General features: G+C 45.6%; 1 protein-coding gene across 1 annotated transcript in view; it reads right to left on the reverse strand.

Annotated features, from left to right (window-relative positions):
* Nucleotides 1–27,330, reverse strand: part of DIP2A (DIP2 disco-interacting protein 2 homolog A (Drosophila)) — a 123,389-nt gene that overhangs the window by 29,133 nt on the left and 66,926 nt on the right. Inside the window, exons 20-23 of the mRNA XM_010834984.1 lie at nucleotides 9,163–9,299; nucleotides 8,737–8,817; nucleotides 8,179–8,306; nucleotides 5,769–5,883 (exon numbers count right to left, since the gene is read on the reverse strand). Of these exons, the coding sequence (XP_010833286.1) occupies nucleotides 5,769–5,883; nucleotides 8,179–8,306; nucleotides 8,737–8,817; nucleotides 9,163–9,299 (461 nt within the window). The remainder of the gene's footprint in view (nucleotides 1–5,768; nucleotides 5,884–8,178; nucleotides 8,307–8,736; nucleotides 8,818–9,162; nucleotides 9,300–27,330) is intronic.

The following is a 27,330-nucleotide window of genomic DNA, read 5'->3' on the forward strand; positions in this document are numbered from 1 at the left end:
GACACTGGAAGATGAGTCCCCAGGTCAGAAGGTATCCAATATGCTACTGCAGAACAGCGGAGAAATAGCTCTAGAAACAATGAAGAGGCTGGGCCAAAGTGTAAATGACGCTTAGTTATGAACATGTCTGGTGGTGAAAGTAAAGTCTGATGCTGTAAAGAACAATACTGTATAGGAACCTGGGATGTTAGGTCCATGAATCAAGGTAAATCAGACACGGTCAGTAGGAGATGGCAAGAGTGAACATCGACATTTTAGGCATCAGTGAACTAAAATGAACAGGAAAGGGTGAATTTAATTCAGATGACCATTATATCTACTACTGGGCAAGAATCTTTTAGAAGAAATGGAGTGGCCCTCATAGTCAACCAAAGAGTCTTGAAATGCAGTTCTTGGGTGCAACCTCAGAAATGACAGAATGATCTCAGTTCATTTCCAAGGCAAATCATTCAACATTACAGTAATCCTAGGAGAAGGCAATGGCACCCCACTCCAGTACTCTTGCCTGGAAAATCCCATGGACGCAGGAGCCTGGAAGGCTACAATCCACGGGGTTGCTGAGGGTCAGACATGACTGAGCAACTTCACTTTCACTTTTCACCTTCATGCATTGGAGAAGGAAATGGCAACCCACTCCAGTGTTCTTGCCTGGAGAATCCCAGGGACGGGGCATCCTGGTGGGCTGCCGTCTATGGGGTCACAGAGAGTCGGACATGACTGAAGTGACTCAGCAGTCTATGACCCAACCACTAATGCCAAAGAAGCTGAAGCTGAACAGTTCTATGTTCAGCATGGAACACTATGCTTCTAACACTAACACCAAGACCTTCTAACACTAACACAAAAAAAGATATCCTTTTCATCACAGGGGATTGGAATGCAAAAGTAGGAAGTAAGGAGATACCTGGAGTAACAGGCAATTTAGCCTTGGAGTACAAGATGAAGCACAGCAAAGGCTAGCAGAGTTTTGTCAAGAAAACACACTGATCATAGCAAACACCTCTTCCAATAACACAAGAGATGACTCTACACATGGACATCAACAAATAGTCAATCCTGAAATCAGACTGATTATATTCTTTGTAGCTGAAGATGGAGAAGCTCTATACAGTCAGCAAAAATAAGACCTGGAGCTGACTGTGGTTCAGATCATGAACTCTTTATTGCAAAATTTAGGCTTAAATTGAAGAAAGTAGAGAAAACCACTAGGCCATTCAGGTATGACCTAAATCAAATCCCTTATGATTATACAATGGAGGTGACAAATAGATTCAAGGGATTAGATGTGGTAGACTGAGTATCTGAAGAACTATGGATGGAGGTTTGTGACACTGTACAGGAGGCAGTGATCAAAACCATCCCTAAGAAAAATAAATGCAAAAAGGCAAAATGGTTGTCTGAGGAGGCTTTACAAATAGCTGAGGAATGAAGTAAAAGGCAAGGGAGAAAGGGAAAGATATAACCAACTGAATGCAGGGTTCCAGAGAATAGCACAGAGAGGTAAGGCCTTCTAAAATGAACAATGCAAAGAAATAGAGGAGAACAACAGAATGGGGAAGATGAGAGATCTCAAGAAAATTGGAGTGATCAAGAGAACATTTTATGCAAGGATGGGCACAATAAAGGACAGAAATGGTAAGGACCTAACAGAAGCAGAAAGATTAAGAAGACGTGGCAAGAATACATAGAAAGTCTTAATGACCCAGATAATCACGATGGTGTGATCACTCACCTAGAGCCAGACACCCTGGATTGGGAAGTCAAGTGGGCCTTAGGAAGTATTACTACAAAGAAAGCTAATTGTGCTGATGGAATTCCAGCCAAGTTATTTCAGATCCTAAAAGATGATGCTGTTAAAGTGCTACACTCAATATGTCAGCAAATTTGGAAAACTCAGCTGTGGCCACAAGACTGCAAAAAGTCAGCTTTCATCCAATCCAAAAGAAAGGCAACACCAAAGATGTTCAAACTATTGTACAATCATGCTCATGCTAAATGCTCATTTCTTATTTTGCATTTCATAAGGTTACAATCAAAATCCTTGAAGCTAGGCTTCAGAGCTACATGAACTGAGAACTTTCAGATGTGCAAGTTTGGGTTTAGAAAAGGCAGAGGAACCAGGATCAAATTGCCAACATTCGTTGGATCATGGAGAAAGCAAGGGAATTTCAGAAAAACATCTACTTCTGCTTCACTGATTATGCTAAAGCTTTTGACTGTGTAGATCACAACTAACTGTGGAAAACTCTTAAACAGATGGGAAAACCAGACCACTTTACCTGTCTCCTGAGAAACCTGTATACAGATCAAGAAGTAAGAGTAGAACTGGACATGGAACAATGGACTGTTTCCAAATTGGGAAAGGAGTATGTCAAGGCTGTATATTGTCACCCTGCTTATTTAATTTATATGCAGAGTACATCATGCAAAATGCCAAGCTGGATGAATCACAAGCTGGAATCAAGATTGCTGGGAGAAATATCCAGAACCTCAAGACATGCAATGATACCACCCTTATGGCAGAAAATGAAGAGGAACTAAAGAACCTCTTAATGAGGGTGAAAGAGAAGAGTGAAAAAGCTGGCTAAAACTCAATATTCAAAAAACTAAGATCATGGCATCTGGTCCCATCACTTCATGTCAAATAGATGGGGGAAAATGGACACAGTGACAGATTCTACTTTCTCGGGCTCCCAAATCACTGAGGACAGTGACTGCAGCTGTGAAATTAAGACGCTTGCTCCTTGGAAGAGAAGCTATGACAAACCTAGATAGCATATTAAAAAGCAGGGACATCACTTTGCCAGCAAAGGTCCATCTAGCCAAAGCTATGGTTTTTCCAGTAGTCAGGTACAGATGTGAGAGCTGAACCATAAAGAAGGCTGAGTGCTGAAGAACTGATGCTTTCTAACTGTGGTGCTGGAGAAGACTCTTGAGAATCCCCTTGACTGCAAGGAGATCAAACCTGTCGATCCTAAAGGAAATAATTCATGAATATTCATTGGAAGGACTGATGCTGCATCTCCAATACTTTGTCCCCCTGATGCAGGGAGCCAACTCATTGGAAAAGACCCTGATGCTGGGAAAGACTGACAGCAAAAGGAAAAGGGGTCGGCAGAGCATGAGATGGTTAGAAAGCATCACCCACTCAATGGACATGAATTTGAGCAAACTGTTGGACATAGTGAAGGACAGGGGAGCCTGGCGTGCTGCAGTCCATGGGGTCGCAAAGAGTCAGACTTGACCTAGCAACTTAACAACAAGAGGGACATAAAAATATGCTAAATATCACTAATACTGCTGCTGCTGCTAAGTCACTTCAGTCGTGTCCAACTCTGTGAGACCCCATAGACGGCAACCCAACAGGCTCTGCGGTCCCTGGGATTCTCCAGGCAAGAACACTGGAGTGGGTTGCCATTTCCTTCTCCAATGCATGAAAGTGAAAAGTGAAAGTGAAGTTGCTCAGTCGTGTCTGACTCTTAGCGACCCCATGGACTGCAGCCTACCAGGCTCCTCCATCCATGGGATTTTCCAGGCAAGAGTACTGGAGTGGGTTGCCATTGCCTTCTCCACACTAATCTTGAGGAGAAGGCAAATTAAAACTACTACAACACACCATCTCACACCCATCAGAATGGCTGTTATCAATAGGACAAGAAACAACAGGACTAGGTGAAGGTGTGGAAAAAGGGAACCCTTGTGCACAGTTTGTGGGAAAGTAAATTGGTGCAGCCACTGTGGAAAACAGTATGGAGGTTCTTCAGAAAATTTTGGGTATTTATTGGAAGAAAACAGAAATACTAACTTGAAAAAATATATGCACCCCTATGTTCAATGCAGTATTATTGACAACAGCCAATATTCTTGTGTCCATCAATGGATTAATGGATAAAGAAACTGTGGTACACACACACAGGAATATTACTGAGCCATAAAAAAGAATGAAATCTTACCATTTGCAACAATACAGAGGGACCTTGACAGCATTGTGCTAAGTGAGATAAATCAGACAGAAAAAGCCATAGGATCACTTACATGTGGAAGCTAAAAACAACAAAAAAATGAGCTCTTGGACAGAAGAGATTGGTGGTTGGCAGAGGTGAGGGGTGGGGGTGGGAGAAATGGGTGAAGGGAGTCAGAAGGGAGAAACTTCCAGTTATAAGATGAACAAGTCCTGGGGATGCCGTGTATAGCATGGGACCACAGTGAATGCTGGGTTGTGTATTGGAGTGTATTTGATAACACTACATCCTAAAAGTTCTCATCACAAGAAAAAATTTCTGTAGCTGTGTTATGGATGTTAACTAGACGTGCTGTTGTGATTATTTCACTATATATACAAATATCAAATCACTGTGCTAGACACCTGAAACTAACACAGTGTTACCTGTCAATCATACCCCAATAAAAGTGAAAGTCACTCAGTCATGTCTGACTCTTTGCGACTCCATGGACTATACTGTCCATGGACTTCTCCAGGCCAGGATACTGGAGTGGGTAGCCTTTCCCTTCTCCAGGGGATCTTCCCAACCCAGGGATTGAACCCAGGTCTCCCACATTGCAGGCGGATTCTTTACCAGCTGAGCCACAAGGGAAGCCCAAATCCCAATAAAATGTTATTGCTGATTTTTAAGATGTGATACTGGTACTCCTTTTTTAAAGAAATAAATACTAAAATTTACAGGTAAAACCTCTGAGTCTGGGATTTGCTTCAAAGTCCTCCTGAAGGAGAAGCTGGGCAGGCAGGTGTGGTGCAGATGGTTCCTGGACTGGTCAGTGTTGACTGAGGCTGACGGTGGACACATGGGTGCTATTATACTCTTCTTTGTATGACTGGTATATTAGTAATATTTCGCAATGAAACATTAAACATCTTCACTAAGTATAAACATCAGCATTAGTAGAAAAACTGGTCCTCTGACACTCAGGGCTCTCTGGTCTCCCTGATGCTGGACTTGCTCTGCTTCATAGGCGTGTCCTTACCCCGGGGGCCGAGGCCGAGCACACGCCACACAACTGCCCGAAACTGGTGGGACACCAGGGGGCTCTCTGGAGAGTTGCCAGGACTGAACTCACCCAGAGATTTGGACAGACAACACTGTCCACAGCAGCCTTATCCATAACGGCCCCAAACCAACAACCCAGTGTCACCAAGATATGGAAAAACAAGCAAAGGAAACACAACTCAGCAATAAAAAGGGATGAGCCACTGACGCACATACAAGGAACCTCATGAATGCGCCACTGAGGAAGACAATCGGATCAGGAGCCCACACTGAGACTTGGCTGTAGGATGCCCTTGAGAGGGGTCAGAGTTCAGCCCCCAACACACAGCAGCTGGTGGTTCCCCAAATGGTGTGAATGCTCTTAGCTGTGGTTACCAGGGCATGTACACCTGTCAAAATTCAACAATCTGGACCTCTGCAAATCCGCTCTTTCCATGTGTAAGTTACACTCAGTGAGCTAAGTAAACAACGTTCCCTGACCACACGTATAGTCTGTGCTCTTCACTGAAGGCAAAGTTCACTCCCAGCCCCGCAAAAGACTTTCTGCTTCTAGTATTAGTACTAGTATGCCATTAGTACTTAAGGAAACGAATGTGGATGTGCAGGGAGTGGCAGCGTGTGGGTCTCACGAGGTGGGACACACCGGAACCCCTCTGGGCAACACCTCCAGCTACAGCACACATTTGCTGGAAACATGGCACCAGCGGGTCCCAGTTCCTGCTCCACACCCCAGGGCCGGTGGAGCCGTGGGCCCACGCCCACCTGCAGCACGCGGCTCATCCACTGGAAGCTGTCCTCCTCGGAGGCGTCAGGCCGCTGCTCTGCCACCAGCACAATCCGGTCGTCATGGAGCACTGTCACGGAGAACACTGCAATCCTGGGGGAGGAAGGGAAGCGATGACCACCCAGCACGATCGGGCACGGATACTCCACCCCATGAGATGGAAACTGTGGTGGGGCTGGAGGGAGACGTGGTCCACAGAACATAAAAGGAACCAAACTTCCTCCAATGTGGAAAAATGAGTTTCCATTCACAAAGCAGACAGAACCTGGGTGCAGAGAAAAAACAAGGCTCACACTATTAAAGAAGTTTCTCCTTAATTGTAATGTTAAGCCATGCGATGATGTCTTCATGTAAAAATGTGTATCCAGAAGATCCATTAATTACATAATTTTTCAGTGCAGCTGATGAAATCTCTCCCCGTGCGTGACTCTGCTCACGTCTGTGACTGACGTCTGTGGACTTGTATTTCGTGTCTTACTGAAGAATTCGACATGTTCACCTTTTCTGTGTGTTGCCTTTTTCTCCTTTTAGACTCGAGTAGATTCTTTTCCCTCACAAGACCGGTAGCTGGCATGTCTGCCACGTGAGCCCTGGGCCTCATGGACCTACCTGCTCACCCATTCCTCTGGCCACTGAGCACACAGGTGCCACATGCACACATACACACCCACACACACTTTCTCTTTTATACACGCTTCACCCAGTATTAACATTTCCTCATTTTCACCCATCTTATTTCTCTTAGTACCTTACCTGAAAGCGTTTTCACGAAAACAGTCTTTGTTATAAAACTTCTGAAACCTATATACCCAAGACCATTTTCACTGCAACCGCACAATTAAGTGACATCTTGGGATGCATATATTAAAATCTAGGCTAAAAGTTCCTCTGAAAACCTTAAACATCACTGCACGTCATCCTCTCGCTCCAGGCCCTCTTCTGGGGCGTCTGGCATATCCTGGCTGGAGACCCGCCCCGTGGCTGCCTCCTCCAGCCGTAGGTTCACACGTGCACCCCCTCCCCTCCCTGAGGTTACTGTCTGCCTGCCACCCCTGCTCGCTTCACTTTTCTCTCAATTTTTCTTTTAGACTTTCTATTTCTTCACTTTTGGAGCAGTTTCTTCTTCTGGCTTTCCAGCTTATCAGCTCCCTCCCCGGCCGCCTCTGCCCCACATTTATTCCACCTACTGAAAAACTGCTCTGTTGTGGTGCCTTGACCTCACATTGCAATAGTTCCTGCAGGTATCCGCCCAGGGCTCAGCTCCTCTATGGTGAAGGCAGAGAGGTCACCTCTCCAGCCACAGATGCATCCACCCCACAACCCAGTCAGCCACCAGGCCAGCGTCACCTCCAGGTATCATCAGGTATCGTTGGCCACGCCAGGCAGTCTCCCTGACATACCAGGAGCACGTGCGGGCTACCCAGTGTCCCCTCCGTGGACACCTATGTTAACAGTGCCTCCAATTTCTGTGTGTGCCCCGTGCCCCAGCTCTAGGATGCACATACCCACCAGTTCCACCTGCCCAGCTGGCTCCCCCCAGGTGGTCAGTCACCCACGGCCATCACTCCAACCTGGACAAAGGCCGGCAGCCATGCTGACCCCTCACTGGCAGAAGTCCCTGATGATTTCTTTAAGGTATAATGGACATGAGTTTGAGCAAACTCTCGGAAACAGTGAAGGACAGGGAAGCCTGGTGTGCTGCAGCCCATGGGGTCACGAAGAGATGGACACAACTGAGTGACTGAATAACAACATATTCACAGGAAGGCTCTGGCCAGGCTCACAGGCACCCTTGTTTGAGTAATAGAAGCACTCCCATGAGAAGAATAAAATGAAATAGGTGGCTGAGTGGGCCAACCAGGAATGGAACCCCTCCCCTAGGACAAAGAGCCCTGAGCTGGACAGGCCAGACAGGGCCCTTCCTCCCCATCCCAGCCGTCTGGGGCCCCGACCAGCTGGGCCCCCTTATCTGCTCTCTGGATGAGAACCTGTGAAGTGCCTGCCTGACACATGCAGGAAAGGTAAACTGACTTGATCTCAGGAAAGCAAGGCCCCTGGTAACTCTCAGGAAAAGGCCTCCATTCCAGCCTGCATCCCTGAGGTTCTGCCCTCCGGCACACAGCTCCTGGGTGGTGCTGGCCCAGTCTCCGTGCCCAGGCCTTGGTCTGGGTCTCACCCTCAAGAAATCGTGAACTCTGCAGATGGTGAGGACTCTGACTCAGGCATCCTCCTGCAAACATCGTCCTGTTCTTTGCGAAGTTCTCCAATGTACAGGAATTATTAGGTTTTGCGTATTCACAGCACTGGGCTCTCCTTCCAATGTGGGGACCTCTTGAGGGTTAAGCGGAGAAGGAACCTAAAGGTGAGGCAAGGGGACCCGCGCATCACCTGCCTCTGTAGACAAACTTCATGGGCTCCACGGCCAGCGCAGTGGCCACCACGTCATCCGCGTTGTGTCTGCGAAATCCCACCACCATCAGCCCGTCCAGCTTGCCCACGACGAAGACCAGGTCATCCTGAAGGCAAGGACGCTGGTTGGGCAGAGGACACACAGCAGGCCCCGTGGCTCAGGGCCTGAGACAGAGACCCGACAGCCCACAGACCAGGTAACTCACAGACAGGCCCTGCAGGCCCCCTGCCCACAGTGACAGGAAACACAGGTGGGCTGACCCGGGGTGAAGGGGCCCTAAGCCTGGTGTGCAAGAGTGGGGATGAGGGGGCGTCCAGAGCAGGCGTCAGCGCAGGGAAGGTCAGAGGTGGGCACACAGCGAGGGTCAAGTCTGTAAAGCACTCAAGGCTAGGGACAGGGAACCCCAGCCTGACAGCACTGATGGTTGGGCAAGATGGGACTCCGTCATGGGGCCTGGGCACTGTGGACATTGAACAGACCCCTCCCCAGCTCTGAGCCTGGCTGGTGGCCCAGGTTTGGCAGCAGGACACACTCACAGGCCCGATGAAGCCCAGAAGCCCTGTCCTGGTGAAAGGTCGGTCGGAGACAGGTGCACCCCCAGCGGTGACCGGGACAGTCTGCACAGAACGCAGAAGACAACAGTCCTAGAAGGGCTATCACCACATCTCCCAGGAGGGGATGAGGCTCCCCACCCAACCCCAACCCACCCCACCCTGAGGCCAGAGGCCCTACTGGCTGGCATGACCTCCATCAGGCTCCTGCCAGCATGGCCTCCAGGGCCCAGGCTTCCCCTCCCACCCCTGTGAAGGCACTGAATTCTCCTGAGGATCCAACGGCTCCAGACCCGAGGCCAGCTTCCCCAGGCCACCCAGGGTCCATCAGGGCTGTAGGCATCCTGAGGAAGACCACACTCCTGCATGCCTCACCCACCCTCCCGTCACTGCTGTGGGACCCGCAGGAACCTCAAAGACGTTTTTGGTGATCCCAAGCAGCCCATAGTACGCTGTCGCCGTCGCACTGGAGTCCACACAGATCTCTCCAACTTCATCAGTTTTGCAGAGATGAGGGGTGCCCTCCACCTTCACAACACACACATTAGCTGAAGAGAGAAAACAACCCTGGAGAGCACGCACACGGAAACTGAGGTGGCCCATCCAGACACCTGTGTGAACAGAACCTGCAGGGTGGACACCAACAGCTGTGCTCCCGCTGCAGAGACCCACACCCCCCTGGCCACAAGCCTGCATGGTCTGTATGTGGTTCGTGCAGGTGACAGAAACTGCTCCCAGTGACATGGGCTCCGTGGTCACCCTGCACTGCCCTCCTGAGCCCTGTGAGATGGGAGATGCTACTGCACGCCTCTGTCTTTGAGGCCGGCTCACACTCCAGGCCTGACGACCCGACTCCAGTGCAAGTCCCTCTTGCGGCCCCTCCCACAGCCCAGTGACCCCCTGCTGTCTTCACCAAGCAGCACCCCCACCAACATGGCCACCTGTGGCCCAGCCCTCAGCTTTGGGGACCTTGCCTGTCTGGCTCCTGCAGCCCCAGTTACCAGCCTGGCCACAGAGCAGACATCCAGAAAGGCCTTGATTAGAGTGACATGCATACCAGAATATGCAGCATCCCTTGAATGGAACTCAGTCGCTCAGGCAAGAACCAAACACCCACAGTACTGGGCGAAGTCCAGCCTTCACCTCTGCCAAAGGATTCCCTGACTGACTCTCATCTCCAGGATGAGTGAGGAAGACACGCAAGGAAGACAGTCCGGGGGATGGGGGCGGACCCTGGGTCAGTCTCTTCTGTTGGTTCACAGATCAGGTCATGGCATCAGAGGGGCAGGGAGCAAGGGCGGTGCTGCCGCCTGGCCTGCCCCCTAGATACACACACTTGCACACAGTCCAACCTCCCTCCCACAGAGACCCTCCCATGTCACAACCAGACAAAAAGGCACAAACCCTGCATGTCCTGGGGACAAAACCCTGGGGCTGACTCAGGAGAGGACTGTGCACCTGACTCAGAGCTGCACCCGTCCTATCGATACACACACCTGGGGGAGCATGCACACACGCAAGCACGCACACACGCACGCACCCTGGGCAGCAAGAACACACGTGCACACACACGGAGGGGGGCACGCACACATACACACACCTGGTGGAGCACATACACACATACACACACACACCTGGGGGAGCATGCACGCACACACACCACACACTCTCAGGGCAAAAAGCACGTGCACACACCTGGGGTGGCATGTGTCCACATGCTTGCACACACACACACCCAGGGCAGCAAGCACACACACGTACATGGCAGGGGGGCCCACACGCATGTGCACACACACACACCCCCCTGGGGGAGCGCACACACATACCCAGGGCAGAAAGCACACACATATACCTGGGGGGGCACATATCTGCACACATGCGTGAATACACACACACGGGGGGCACACGCACACAAATACATATACCATGGGCAGCACACATGCGTGCACACACACTTGGGGAGCACATGTCTGCACATGTGCACACATGCACACAAAGTGGGAGCACACACACACACCCAGAGCAGTAAAAACATGCACACCCACACATATGCACACACACACATGGGGGGCGAGCATGAAGACACACACACACTCAAAACCCAGGGCAGCACATGTGCACGCACGCACACACACACTTGTGACAGCACATGTGTGCATGCACACACACCAGGGGTGGCACAGGTGCACGCACGCACACACACACACCCCTAAGGGGACCACATACACATCTGGGGCAGCACATGTGCATGCACACACACACACACCCCTGGGGGAGCACACACACACCTGGGGTGGCACATGTGCACCCAAGGTGGGCACATGTGTGTACACATACACGCACACCCAGGGCAGAACATAAACACCCAGGACCATGTGCACACATACAGACTCTGGTCCAAGTTTAAGAATAAAATGAGCCCCACTATGAAAGTCCTTACACTTTCAACCAGAAGAATCATCTCTTTTAGTATTTCATCAATCTTTAAAAAAATTCCTGTGTTCACCTCATAAAAGCCAAGAATCACTAAGACCTTGTTTTTTACTCCATAAGATGTTTATCCTTGAGTCCCTGCTTCTGCAAAACTTGTGTCATTGTTCAGTCACTAAGTCATGTCTGACTCTTTGTGACCCCATTGACTGTAGCATGCCAGGCTTCCCTGTGCTTCATTATCTCCCAGAGTTTGCTCAAACTCATGTCCATTGAGGTAGTGATGCCATCCAACCATCTCATCCTCTGTCTCCCCTTCTCCATCTGCCCTCAATCTTACCCAGTATCAAGGGTTTTTCCAATGAGTCAGCTCTTCGCATGAGGGGGCAAAGTATTGGAGCTTCAGCATCAGTCCTTCCAATGAATATTCACGACTGATTTCCTTTAGGATGGACTGGTTGGATCTCCTTGCAGTCCAAGGGACTCTCAAGAGTCTTCTCCAACACCATAGTTCAAAAGCATCAATTCTTCGGCACGCAGCTTTCTTTATGGTCCAACTATCATACCCTTACATGACTACTGGAAAAACCACAGCTTTGACTAGACGGACATTTGTTGGCAAAGCGATGTCTCTGCTTTGTCTAGGTTTGTTATAGATTTTCTTCCAAGCAGTAAGCATCTTTTAATTTCACGGCTGCAGTCACTGTCCACAGTGATTTGAGAGCCCAAGAAAATAAAGTCTGTCACTGTTTCCGTTGTTTCCCCATCTATTTGCCATGAAGTGATGGGGCCAGATGCCATGATCTTCATTTTCTGAATGTTGAGTTTTAAGCCAGCTTTTTCACTCTCCTCTTTCATCAAGAGGCTCTTTAGTTCTTCTTCACTTTCTGCCATAAGGGTGGTGTCATCTGCATATCTGAGGTTATTGATATTTCTCTCAGCAATCTTGATTCCAGCCTGAGCTTTATCTAGCCTGAAATTTCACATTATGTACTCTGAATGTAAGTTAAATGTGCAGGGTGACAATATACAGCCTTGACATACTCCTTTCCCAATTTGGAACCAGTCCATTGTTCCATGCCCAGTTTTAACTATTGCTTCTTGTCCTGCATACAGATTTCTCTGGAGACAGATAAGGTGATCTGGTTTTCCCGTGTCTTTAAGAATTTTCCACAGTTTGTTGTGATCCACATAGTCAAAGGTTTTAGCATAGTCAATGAAGCAGAAGTAGATGTTCTTCCGGAATTCCCTTGCTTTTTATATGATCCAGTGGATGTTGGCAATTTGATCTCTGGTTCCTCTGCCTTTTCTAAATCCAGCTTGCACATCTGGAATTTCTCAGTTCAGGTTCTGTTGAAGCCTAGCTTGAAGGATTTTGAGCATTACCTTGCTATTGCTAGCATGTGAAATGAGTGCAATTTTGCAGTAGTTAGAACATTCTTTGGCATTTCCCTTCTTTGGGATTGGAATGAAAACTGGCCTTTTCCAGTCCTGTGGCCAAACCTGAGTTTTCCAAATTTGCTAGCATATTGAGTACAGCACTTTAACAGCATCATCTTTTAGGATTTGCTCATCTGCAGAACTGATGAGTCCTTGATTGGGGTAAACATACATATGCAAGGGAAAAAAGACAACTCACTCTCTAAAACAGTAGAACTCGAAACAAATCTATTAGGTTGGTGCAAAAGGTCAGTTTTGCACTGTTGAATTTTGCCTTTTGATATTGGAATAGTCTTAAATATATGTGGTTGTTATACATCATTTTAATGCACATTTTTTTTTGCTAAGAAATTACGTTAGACAAAAAAATTCAAGTGCTTTTTTTTAAATTCAAGTTCAGAACAGGTCGTAAAACAGAGGAGACAACTCACAACATCAACAACGCATTTGGCCCAGGAACTGCTAACAAATGCACAATGCAGTGTTGGTTCAGGAAGTTTTGCAAAGGAGACGAGAGCCTTGAGGATGAGGATTGTGGTGGCCAGCCACTGAAGTTAGCAATGACCAACTGAGAGGATCACTGAAGCTGGTCCTCTTACAACTACACAAGAAGTTGCCAAAGAACTCAACACCAACCATTCTAAGGTTGTTCAGCACTTGAAGCAAATTGGAAAGGTGAAAAAGCTCTTAAGTGGGTGCCTCATGAGCTAACTGCAAATCAAATAAAATCATCATTTTGAAGTGTCATCTTCTCTTATTCTACACAATAACAACGAACCAATTGGACTGTGACATGAGACAAAAAATGGATTTTATATGATAACCAGCAACAATCAGCTCTGTGGTTGGACCAAGAAGAAGCCTCAAAGCACTTTCCAAAGCCAAACTTGCACCAAAAAATTGTCACGGTCACTGTTTGGTGGTCTGCTGCTGGTCTGACCCACTGTGGCTTTCTGAATCCCAGTGAAACCATTACAACTGAGAGGCATGCTCAGCAAATCAATGAGATACACTAAAAACTGCAATGCCTTCAGCTGGCATTGGTCAACAGAGTGACCCCAATTCTTCTCCATGACAATGCCCAACTGCATGCTGCACAATTAATGCTTCAAAAGTTGAATGAAATCAGGCCACAAAGTTTTGTCTCATCTGCCATATTCATCTGACTTCTCGCCCACTGACTACCACTTCTTCAAGCATTTCGACAAACTTTTGCAGGAAAAATGCTACCACAACCAGCAGGATGCAGAAAATGTTTTCCAAGAGTTCATCTAATCCCGAAGCACAGATTTCCTTTATGCTACAGGAATAAACAAATGTATTCCTCACTGGCAAAACTGTGTTGACTCCCTAAGATGGCAGAGGAATAAGACAGGGAGACCACCTTCTCCCCCACAAATTCATCAAAAGATCATTTGAATGCTGAACAAACTCCACAAAACAACTTCTGAACGCTGGCAGAGGACACCAGGCACCCAGAAAGGCAGCCCATTGTCTTTGAAAGGAGGTAGGACAAAATATAAAAGATAAAAAGAGAGACAAAAGAGTTAGGGACGGAGACCCATCCAGGGAGGGAGTCATGAAAGAGGAAAAATTTCCAAACACCAGGAAACCCTCTCACTGGCGGGTCTGTGGGGAGTTTTGGAATCTCAGAGGGCAACATAACCAGGAGGAAAAATAAATAAATAAATAAAACCCACAGATAACGTGCCTAATTGCAGCTCCCACCGGAGAAGTAGCGCAGATGCTCGCGTACACCACCAGCAAGCGGGGGCAGAACAGGGGGGCACAGGTTGCATGCTTAGGGTAAGGACCGGGCCTGAATGTCCTGAGGACAATCTGAGGGAGCTAACGTGAGATAGCAATCCAAACTATGGGATAGCCAGAGAGAGAGAGAAAAAAAAGAGAGAGAGAGAGAACGTTCCCACAAAAAGCTCTAACCTAAGGCACTGCCAGGCCTGCTCACAGAACAAAGGACTGAGCAAATACCAGAGGAGAGCTAGCTGGCTTCGGACTGGCCCACCCCCTGCCACAGGCAAGGAGGCAGGCGGGCGACAGCCAGAGCCAGAAAGGGGCAATCTCAGCCCCAGGGACAGCATCCTTTACCAAACTGCGAGCAGGCTCCCAGGCGCTAACTAAGTCTTCCTGGGATCCTGGACAGTTGACATCTGCTGGAAGGGTCGCAGCCAGGGATCAGGTCCCCAGAGGAGACACACAGCACACCTGAGATGGCACTCCCGCTGTGCACCCAGGAAACCAAGCGGCTGGGACTGGGGAGGTGATAAGACACACCGCCCCACCTGGGGAGAGTGCACTCACCAAGCACCTGGTCACCTGAGCTGCTCGGACCTGGGAAGGGCACAAAACGCAGGCCCATCCGAGTCTGCGCCTTTGTGGAGTACCTGAGAATCTGAACCTGAGTGGCTTAGACCTGGGAAGGGCACACAACCCAGGCCTGCTTTAGAGAGTGACAGAGCAACCTGGAGCCTGAGCAGTGTAGACTGGGAAAGCACACACGCAGTGAGTGGGGCGAACCCAGTGTGGCCGAGACACTGCGAGCACTCCCCACGCATGCCAGTGATATTTGTTTGCATTGTTCCTGCCTCCCCACAGCATGACTGAACAAGTGAGGCTAAATATGTGACCACCTTTGCCCCCTTGTGTCAAGGCAGAAATTAGACACTGAAGAGACTTGCAAACAGAAGAAACCAAAAGAAACAGAGGGACCCGCTTTGGAAGTGACAGGTGCAACAGATTAAAACCCTGTAGTTAGCACCAACTGCAGTGGAAAGGGCCTACAGACCTTGAGAAGTATAAGCTGGAACAAGAAATTATCTGAAACTGAACTGACCCCACACTGCCCTCAACAGCTCCAGAGAAATTCCTAGATATATTTCTACTATTCTCACTTTTTAAATTTAAAAAAATTTTAAGTCCTTTATGACCCCCTTTAATTTTCATTTTTATAAACTACTATTACCTTGCAAAAAAAAAAGACCCTATTTTTAAAGCAAATTTCATACATGTTTTTTAAATTTTTCTGATTGTGTTTTGTTTTTTTAATATTGTATTTTTGACAGTCTAACATCTACTCTAGATTTTTAATCTTTGCTGTTTGGTATTTGTTATCAATTCTGTACCTTTAAGAATCCAATCTTCAGTACCCATTTTTACTTACAAGTGTGATTACTGGCTTGATTGCCCTCTCCCCCTTTGACTCTCCTTTTTCTCCCCTAGGGTCACTTCTATCTTCTCCCTCCCCCCTTCTCTTCTCTACCCAACTCTGTGAATCTCTTTGGGTATTTTGGGCTGTGGAGAACACTTAGGAAACAGATTACTGGTTAGATCTGTCCCTCTCCTTTTGACCCACCCCACTTCTTCTCCTGGTCACCTCTATCTCCTTCCTCCCTCTTCTCTTCTCTATGTAACTCCGTGAACCTCCCTGGGTATTCCAGGCTGTGGAGAGCACATAGGGAAGTGATTACTGGCTAGATTGCTCTCCCACCTTTTGATTTCCCCTCTTCTCCTCCTGGTCACCTCTATCTCCCTCCCCCCTCTTCTCTTCTCCATGTAACTCTGTGAACTTCTCAGGGTGTCCCTCACTGTGGAGAATCTTTTCTCCATTAACCTAGATGTTTTATCATAGGTGTTGTATGGATAGAGCAGTCTTGAGGCTACTGTAAGAATAAGACTGAAAACCAGAGGCAGGAGGCTTAAGTCCAAATCCTGAGAACACCAGAAAACTCCTGACTCCAGGGAACATTAATCGATAAGAGCTCATCCAAAAGCCTCCATACCTACACTGAAACCAATCTCCACCTAAGAGCCAACAAGTTCCAGAGCAAGACATACCATACAAATTCTCCAGCAATGCAGGAACATAGCCCTGAGTTTTTATATACAGCCTACCCAAAGTCACACCAAACCCAGAGACACCTCAAAACTCACTACTGGACACTTCACTGGGCTCCAGAGAGAAGAGATCCAGCTCTACCCACCAGAACACCAATGCAAGCTTCCCTAACCAGGAAACCTTGACAAGCCACTTGTCCAACCCCACTCACACGGAGGAACCTCCACAATAAAGAGGAACCACAAACTGCCAAAATACAGAAAGGCCACCCCAAACACAGCAATCTAAACAAGATGAAAAGGCAGAGAAATACTCAGCAGGTATAGGAACGTGATAAATACCCACCAAACCAAACCAAAGAGGAGACAGGGAGTCTAACTGAAAAAGAATTCAGAATAATGATAGTAAAAATGATCCAAAATCTTGAAAACAGAATAGAGTTACAGATAAATAACCTGGAGACAAGGATTGAGAAGATGCAAGAAATGTTTAACGAGAACCTAGAAGAAATAAAAAAGAGTCAATCAATAATGAATAATGCAACAAATCAGATCAAAAGCACTCTGGAGGAAACCAACAGTAGAATAATGTAGGCAGCAGATAGGATAAGTGAGGTGGAAGATAGAATGGTGGACATAAATGAAGCAGAGAGGAAAAAAGAATTAAAAGAAATGAGGACAACCTCAGAGACCTCTGGGACAATGTCAAACACCCCAACATTCGAATCATAGGAGTCCCAGAAGATGAAGACAAAAAGAAAGGCCATGAGAAAATACTTGAGGAGATAATAGTTGAAAACTTCCATTTTAATGGGGAAGGAAATAGCCACCCAGGTCCAAGAAACCTAGACAACCCCAAACAGGATAAACCCAATGTGAAACACCCCAAGACACATACTAATGAAATTAACAAAGATCAAACACAAAGAACAAATATTAAAAGCAGCAAGGGAAAAACAACAAATAACACACAAGGGGATTCCCATAAGGATAACAGCTAATCTTTCAATAGAAAGTCTTCAGGCCAGAAGGGAATGGCAGGACAGACTTAAAGTGATGAAAGAGAAAAACCTACAACCCAGATTACTGTACCCAGCAAGGATCTCATTCAAATATGAAGGAGAAATCAAAAGCTTTACAGACAAGCAAAAGCTGAGAGAATTCAGCACCAACAAATCAGCCCTTCAACAAATGCTAAAGGATCTTCTCTAGACATGAAACACAGAAAATGTGTATAAACTCGAACCCAAAGCAACAAAGTAAATGACAACACAATCATACTTATCAATAATTACCTTAAATGTAAATGGGTTGAATGCCCCAACCAAAAGACCAAGACTGGCTGAATGGATACAAAAACAAGACCCCTATATATGCTGTCTACAAGAGACCCACCTCAAAACAAGGGATACATACAGACTGAAAGTGAAGGGCTGGAAAAAGATATTTCACGCAAATAGAGACCAAAAGAAAGCAGGAGTAGCAATACTCATATCAGATAAAATAGACTTTCAAAGAAAGGCCGTGAAAAGAAACAAAGAAGGACACTACATAATGATCAAAGGATCAATTCAAGTAGAAGATATAACCATTATAAATATATATGCACCCAACATAGGAGCACCGCAATATGTAAGACAAATGCTAACAAGTATGAAAGGGGAAATTAACAGTAACACAATAATAGTGGGAGACTTTAATACCCCACTCACACCTATGGATAGATCAATTAAACAAAAAATTAGCAAGGAAACACAAACTTTAAACGATACAATGGACCAGTTAGACCTAATTGATATCTATAGGACATTTCACCCCAAAACAATGAATTTCACCTTTTTCTCAAGTGCACAAGGAACCTTCTCCATGATGGACCACACCCTGGGTCATAAATCTAGCCTTGGTAAATTCAAAAAAATTGAAATCATTCCAAGCGTCTTTTCTGATTACAATGCGGTAATTTTAGACGTCAACTACAGGCAAAAAAAACTATCAAAAATACCAACATATGGAGGCTAAACAACATACTTCTGAATAACCAACAAATCACAGAAGAAATCAAAAAAGAAATCAAAATATGCATAGAAATGAATGAAAATGAAAACACAACAACCCAAAAGCTACAGTACTCAGTAAAAGCAGTGCTAAGGGGAAGGTTCACAGCAATACAAGTTTACCTCAAGAAACAAGAGAAAAGTCAAATAAGTAACCTAACTCTACACATAAAGCAACTAGAAAAGGGAGAAATGAAGAACCCAGGGTTAGTAGAAGGAAAGAAATCTTAAAAATTAGGGCAGAAATAAATGCAAAAGAAACAAAAGAGACCATAGCCAAAATCAACAAAGCTAAAAGCTGCTTCTTTGAGAAGATAAATAAAATAGACAAACCATTAGCCAGACTCATGAAGAAACAAAGGTAGAAGAATTAAATCAACAAAATTAGAAATGAAAATGGAGAAATCACAACAGACCACACAGAAACAAAGGATCATAAGAGACTACTATCAGTGACTAGATGCCAATAAAATGGACAACTTGGAAGAAACGGACAAATTCTCAGAAAAGTATAACTTGCCAAAACTGAACCAGGAAGAAAGAGAAAATCTTAACAGTCCCATCGCAAGCATGGAAATTGAAACTGTAATCAGAAATCTTCCAGCAAACAAAAGCCCAGGACCAGATGGCTTCACACCTGAGTTCTACCAAAAATTTAAAGAAGAGCTAACACCTATCCTACTCAAACTCTTCCAGAAAACTGCAGATGAAGGTAAACTTCCAAACTCATTCTATGAGGCCACCATCACCCTAATACCAAAACCAGACAAAGATACCACACAAAAAAAGAAAACTACAGGCCAATATCACTGATGAACACAGATGCAAAAATCCTTAACAAAATTCTAGCAAACAGAATCCAACAACATATTAAAAATGAGAGAGTCAGTTCCTAGGCAGGTTGATAGGGAGTCTAGGGGTCCCCAAGGAGAGAGGGGTCTGGAATTCTCAAGGAGGAAGAAAGGACAAACTTTTTTTCTTTCTCCACATTCCTTAGGATTAGATAACAATAATGTATCCTGCCTGAGGACAGTCTTTGGATTAAACCTTCTGGCTAATTCTGTTATCTTAAAATGTAAATTATGGGAGTAGGTCTGATGAGGTCTTTACAACCTCCATTCTTTGGAGTACAGAACTTCATTGCTAACACTAGCAAGCGGGTACTCTTTCTGCCCCCTTCTGATGCCTGTGTCAGAAGCTTTCTCTATCTCCTTTATACTTTAATAAAACTTTATTACACAAAAGTTCTGAGCGATCAAGCCTCGTCTCTGGCCCCAGATTGAATTCTTCTCCTCCGGGGGCCAAGAATCCCGGTGTATTCGCGTGATTCAACAACAACCTTTCATCTTGGGGGCTCATCCGGGATCCTTCAGGACAAGGTAAGGATGCTTGGAGCTTGAGTTCTTTGTTCTCTTAGCAAACACGTTTTCTGCTGTGCTTTACTACTCTACTGTGTGCTTGTGTGAATGAATGGCATGCCCTACGTGAAGCAAGTAAGGAGCCCTGCTCTGTGGTCCCACGGTGATCTCATAGGGCTTATGGCAGAAACCTGTCAGGGTGTTATATCAACCTGCCAATGCCAAGAGGCACCCAATGTCTCCTTCAGGAACCGACCAGAAATGGGCAAAGTGTGTGGACCGAACTCTCCTTTCTCGGTCAAACTTTTCGGTCTCTTTGACCATTTCATAACTCCTTGGGAATTAGAAGTACTAACCTAATCTATTGGATCATAGACTTTCAAGGGACTTGTGATCTATACTGCTATTGTGTACTGTGGCCTAGGTCCCAAACTTGGATTGGTAGCCAATAAAGCACCTAGCCTCGCTAGGAATCGAAAGTTCGGAAGCTAGATGGAGCTCTAGCTGCCAGAACATCTCTGAGGTTAAAGGTTACTCAGATTGGGACTGCAATGGGTTTTTTTCTTTGGTAACGCCGACTCTTAGTAGATCAGAGGAGGCTGTTATACTGGTGTGGTGATGCTTGGAAAGAACATCTCAGTTTTATGTTCACGTCGGTCTTATTGTAGTCAGGAAATACTCAGGGTTGTGCACAGGCACTTAGGTGACGAATGTTTCCCCTAGTAGTCTCAGCTTGGGAGGCAATCCGAAGGTTACTCTGATTTACCGCGGGTGACATCAGAGGCAAGCAAGGTTAAAGGTGAAGAGCTGGACGTCAAGTAGGGATGCTATCAAGTCTACCCCTGGTACATCCCCACCCCATCTCGGTGGCAGAACCGGGAGGGACGAGTACGGCGCCTGTGTCGCTAAGGGACAGACTAAGTCCAACCAGGAAGGAAAAGCTTTTGGTGTAACGTCTGTCTACACCCCCATCTAGAGCAGGGAGGGACGCCTCCAGTAGAAAAATGGTGCTGGTCGCTTTTTTTCTCTCTTACAGATGGGAGCTAACAATTCCAGCCTCACTCCTTTGAAATGTATCCTGAAAAACTGGGATAGATTTGATCCCCAGGGCTTAAAGAAGACACACCTGGTCTTCCTATGTGATACTGCATGGTCACGGTATCCATTGGAGGATGGCGAACGGTGGCCAGTTGGAGGGTCTCTTAAGTATAATACTGTTCTACAATTAGACCGGTTCTGTAAGGAACAAGGGAAATGGGTAGAAGTAGCATATGTGTTGCCCTTTTTCTCTCAGTGAAATATGCCAGACTTATGTCCTAAGGGTATAGATTTGGGCGTGAAACCTTCAGCTCCCTCCTTTACATCTCCTGTCTCAGTACGACCTCAGACTACTCTGGTTTCAGTAGACACTCAGATCATCGAAGTAAGAGATGAGATGGAGGACAGGAGACAAAGAGAAGAGGAAAAACAGGTTTCTCCAATCTATCCCTAGGATCATATGCACAGAGCAGCCAGAGAGACTGAGGAACAGCCACACAAGCTGTTGCCTCTTTATGAAACACCCACTGGGAGAAATAATCAGTCTGTGAGAGTTAATAAGCCTTTCTCTTACCAAGAAATACAAAGAATCAAGGAGGATCTGGGAGACTAGAGGACCCAGAAAAATATATTAGAGCCTTTAAAGGTGTTACTCTGCTTTATGACCTCACTTGGAAGGATGTGATGTATATCTTGGGACAAATGCTGACTCCCGAGTCAAAGACTCGAGTTTTGGGAAAAGCAGTTGCTTATGGAGATGAATGGCTTGGTAATGAATCAGTAGGGAAGAGGGAGAACGAGATAGTGGCCCTCCCCACTGGGAATCAGGCGGTCCCAACTACAGAACCAGACTGGGACTACAACACAGCTCAAGGAAGATGGGATCAGAGTCATTTTGTTAGATGTATTCTTGAAGGACTTAGGCAGGCACGTTCTAAGCCTTTAAACTATGGCAAATTGGCAGACATAGAACAAGAGGAGAAGGAAGCTCCTGGTAAATTCCTAGATAGACTGAGAGAAGGCCTTCGCAGATTCACTGAGATTGATCCCGAAAGTGAAGAGGGAAAAGCGATCTTAAAGGATAGATTTCTCACTCAGTCGGCTCCAGATATCCGCTGTAAGCTATTAAAATGGGCGTATGGACCAAATCAGTCTTTAGATACTCTGTTACAACTGGCTCAGACAGTCTATTATGGTAGGGAATATGAGGAAAAGAAAGAAAGGCAAAAAAAGACAAAGGAAAAGGCGGAAGCCTTCGCCATGGCTATGAAAAACGTTCTTAAACAGCCTGAGAAAAATGCCCAGAGGGGCCCAGGTGAAAAGGGATGGGCTTGCTATTACTGTGGAAAGGAGGAGCACCTCAAACGGGATTGCCCTCAGGCATCTAAGTCGCCCCCAGCTCCATGTCCGGTCTGCAAAGGACCACACTGGAAGAGAGACTGCCCCCAGAGGCGTAGGTCTCCAGGGTCAGACTCTCAAGACAATCAGGACTGAAGGTGCTCCCTTCAAGCTCCCATCCTAATTACACCTGAGGAACCCCGGGTATTAATAGTTGTGGGGGGCCAATCCGTCGATTTCCTTTTAGATACTGGGGCAACTTATTCTGTGCTTACTGAAGCCCCTGGCCCACTTTCTTCCCGATCCGCTTCTGTAATGGGACTGTCTGGACGAGCCAAAAGGTATTATTTCAGTTATTCTTTATCTTGCAACTGGGATTCTGTGCTGTTTTCACACGAGTTTCTGATTTTGCCAGAATCTCCCTCACCCCTTTTGGGGAGGGATATACTGAGCAAGGTCCACGCCTCTGTTTTCATGAATATGGAGCCTTCCCTTTCTCTCCCTTTAGTTGAACAAAATGTAAATCCTAGAGTATGGGCTGATGGAAAATCTGTGGGTCGAGCACAAAATGCTATTCCTGTAGTTGTTAAGCTCAAAGACCCGCATGTATTTCCACATAAGCAGCAGTATCCACTGAAACCTGAAGTTAAGGAAGGGTTAAAACCCATCATCAAAAATTTAAAGGAGCAGGGACTATTAATTCCCTGTAACAGTCCTTGCAACACTCCTATTTTGAGTATAAAGAAATTGATGGTAAATGGAGACTAGTTCAAGATTTACGAATAATAAATAAGGCTGTAGTTCCTTTACACCCCATGGTGCCTAATCCTTATACTCTATTGTCTGAAATTCCTGAACGGGCCAAATATTTCTCAGTAATTGATTTAAAGGATGCCTTCTATTCAGTGCCTTTGGCGGAAGAAAGTCAATTTCTATTTGCCTTTGAAGACCTTACACAATCAGCTTCTCAGTTAACCTGGACAGTTTTGCCCCAGGGATTTCGTGACAGTCCTCACTTATTTGAACAAAGTTTGTCACGGGACCTACAAAACTTTAATAGCTCTGAAGCGGTGGTGTTACAGTATGTAGATGATATTTTGCTCTGTGCTGAGACAGAGGAAGCTTGTTCGCGAGCCTCAGAAGATTTCTTAAACTTTCTGGCAGGCTGTGGTTACAAGGCATCAAGAGAAAAGGCTCAGCTTTGTCAACAGTCGGTTAGATATCTGGGCCTAATCATATCAGAAGGAACTAGGGCCACAGGCCCTGAGAGAATTAAACCTATACTAAATCACCCCCTACCTATGACTTTAAGACAATTGAGAGGATTTTTGGGAATTACAGGTTACTGTCGCATTTGGATTCTGGGTTACAGGGAACTTGCCCGGCCTTTATATAAACTTATAGATGAAACTCAGCAGGCCCAAACCGACAAACTGGTTTGGTCTCCAGAAACTCAAAAGGCTTTTAAGGTTCTTCAGACTGCTCTCCTGCAAGCTCCAGCTCTGAGCTTGCCCACAGGGTCAGAATTTAATTTGTTTGTCACTGAAAGAAAAGGTGTGGCATTGGGAATTTTGACACAACCCCGAGGGCCTCACCAGCAACCTATTGCTTATCTAAGCAGAGAATTAGATGTAGTTTCACGTGGGTGGTCGCACTGCCTAAGAGTAATTGGGGCAGTGGCTTTATTAGCACCTGAAGCTTTAAAAATAATTAATGGACGAAACCTTACTGTACTGACTTCTCATGATGTGAGTGGAATCTTAAATTCTAAGGTTAATATTTGGATGAAAGACAGTAGGCTTCTTAAGTATCAGTCATTGTTGTTAGAAGGACCAGTAACTAAGCTTAAAGTTTGTGGAAATTTAAATCCTGCCACTTTCCTTCCTGAGAGGGAAAATGAAACACCTGACCACGATTGTTCTCAATTCCTAACTTTAAACTATGCAGCTCGGGAGGATCTAAAGGATACCCCATTAGACAATCCTGACATGGAAATATTTACAGATGGCAGTTCTTTTGTTCGGGATGGAAAGCGTAAAGCAGGTTACGCCATGGTGACTGCTGAACAGGTTTTGGAAGCAAAATCTCTCCCCCAGGGAACGAGTGCTCAGTTAGCGGAGCTTGTGGCTCTGACCCGAGCTCTAGAGTTAAGCAAAGGGCAGCAGATGGGCCTGATAATCTATGTGAGTCTACTTCTGCTGACTCCAAAAATCCTGAGTCTGCCGTTGGATCCTCAAGACAATGTCTTCCTGTCCTGGGCTCACTCCTATGCTGCATTCCACAATCGGTCTAACTGCTGGGTCTGCGGAGTGCTCCCCTCTTCATCAGTGGAAGGCTTCCCGTGGTGGACATCCCCACTTGAAGGAAAAGACTTTCTCCAAGTCTGTGAATACCTTCGACAACAATCACATGCCTCTTCTTCATCTGATGACATCTACCAACCCTAAAATGGACTGGTGCAACACTTTGTACTCTAACTATGGAAATAATGTGACTTTTAATTTTGATTATACATTGTCTCGGTTCAATGACTATTTTGCTACATATAAGGCAAATAGGTCTAGATCTAATGGTTTTTTACCTGACGTTTATCAAATATGGGATGAGGTTATATGGCTAACTCCTGAAAAAGGACGTTTAATATCTACTGCCTCTATATGCTGGGAACAAACAGAGCTGTCCCCAAAAGTTAGCCAACAACTTAATTACAATGATTGGAAACAAGTGGGATATTTGTCTCAGGAAACATGCAATGTAATCATTCCCGTGTTTTCCAATCCCAGTTCAGGTTCTCCCTTTGTCTGGCCAGGCACTAATTGGGACTGGATATCTCAGTCACGCTGGCTTGCTCCAAACTAGATATGTGGCTCTTACCTATGGGCATGGCTTCCCCCTGGTTGGATAGGGAGATGCACCCTGGGTCTAGCCTTTACTCATGGCTTTATATTTTCAGAGCTTCCAGAAAAGCCTGCTAATTTACCCCACCTTAAAACTCGGTGGGCAAGGTCTGTATTTCATTGGTATGATTATTTGGCTGCAGCGTTTGTTCCCTCTTTGGGAACTACAGATGTTATGCTACGAGTGGATGCTTTGACTAATTTTATTCAACAGGCATTACAAGATTCTCAAAAGGCTATTTCAGCTCTTAATGCTGAACAAGCACAAATTAGAAAAGGTGGTTTTACAAAACAGATTGGCTCTAGATATTCTGACAGCTGCACAGGGAGGAACTTGTGCCATTATTCATACCCAATGCTGTACATATATACCTGATATGAGCACGAATGGTACTCATTTTACTAACCACATGAACAAGATGATTAGGGCCATGGATACTCCTGAAGCCTCAACTGCCTCACTCTGGGAGACGTTAACTAGTTCCCCATGGTGGACAACTATCTTAATTACAATAATTCTGGTTGTTTTGTTCTTGCTGTTTGCTCCCTGCATCTGTAATTGTATAACTGGATTTGTTTCTAGCCTCATGAAAGCTTTTAAGTTACAAATGGTTGCTCAAACTCCTGCTACTGCTGTAGCTTCCTCCAGCTACTATTTGGGGCTCCTGGATCAGATATCCTCAATATGAGGATTAGGAGAATATGTTGCCTCACCAATTTAGGGACAACGCCCCTTGTCAGCTCGGAAGCAGTTATGGAATGAGAACGATGTCCCTTTTCCCTAGGCAACATAGTTCTCCTAAAAGAAAAGGGAGGAATGAGAGAGTCAGTTCCTAGGCAGGTTGATAGGGAGTCTAGGGGTCCGTGAATTCTCAAGGAGGAAGAAAGGACAAACTTTTTTTTCTCTCCACATTCCTTAGGATTAGATAACAATAATGTATCCTGCCTGAGGACAGTCTTTGGATTAAACCTTCTGGCTAATTCTGTTATCTTAAAATGTAAATTATGGGAGTAGGTCTGATGAGGTCTTTACAACCTCCATTCTTTGGAGTATATAACTTCATTGCTAACACTAGTAAGCGGGTACTCTTTCTGCCCCCTTCTGATGCCTATGTCAGAAGCTTTCTCTATCTCCTTTATACTTTAATAAAACTTTATTACACAAAAGCTCTGAGCGATCAAGCCTCGTCTCTGGCCCCGGATTGAATTCTTCTCCTCCAGGGGCCAAGAATCCCGGTGTATTCGCGTGATTCAACAACAACCTTTCAAAAAGATCACACACCATGATCAAGTGGGCTTTATCCCAGGGATGCAAGGATTCTTTAATATCTGCAAATCAATCAATGTGATACACCACATTAACAAATTGAAAGATAAAAACCATTTGATTGTCTCAATAGATGCAGAGAAAGCCTGTGACAAAATTCAACATCCATTTATGATAAAAACCCTCCAGAAAGCAGGCATAGAAGAACATACCTCAACATAATAAAAGCCATATATGATAAACCTACAGCAAACATTATGCTCAATGGTGAAAAATTAAAAGCATTTCCCCTAAAGTCAGGAACAAGACAAGGGTGGCCACTCTCACCACTACTATTCAACATAGTTTTGGAAGTTTTGGCCACAGCAATCAGAGAAGAAAAAGAAATAAAAAGAATCCAGATTGGAAAAGAAGAAGTAAAACTCTCACTGTTTGCAAATGACATGATCATCTACATAGAAACCCAAAAGACTCCACCAGAAAATTATTAAAGTTGCCGGATATAAATCCACATTCCTATACACTAACAGTGAGAAAACAGAGAAATTAAGGAAACAAATAAGGAAAAAAAAAATAAACGACCCAAACAAAAAATGGGCCAAAGATCTAAACAGACATTTCTCCAAAGAAGATGTACAGATGCTAACAAACACATGAAAAGATGCTCAACAGCACTCATGATCAGAGAAATGCAAATCCAAACCACAGTGAGGTACTATCTCACACTGGTCAGAATGGCTGCTATCAAAAAGTCTACAAACAATAAATGCTGGAGAGGGTGTGGAGAAAAGGGAACCCTCTAACACTGTTGGTGGGAATGCAAACTGGTACAGCCACTATGGAGAACAGTGTGGAGATTCCTTAAAAAACTGGAAATAGAACTGCCATATGACCCAGTAATCCCA

Source organism: Bison bison, unplaced genomic scaffold (genome assembly GCF_000754665.1).
Source record: "Bison bison bison isolate TAMUID 2011002044 unplaced genomic scaffold, Bison_UMD1.0 scf7180017864037, whole genome shotgun sequence".
Taxonomy (NCBI): domain Eukaryota; kingdom Metazoa; phylum Chordata; class Mammalia; order Artiodactyla; family Bovidae; genus Bison; species Bison bison.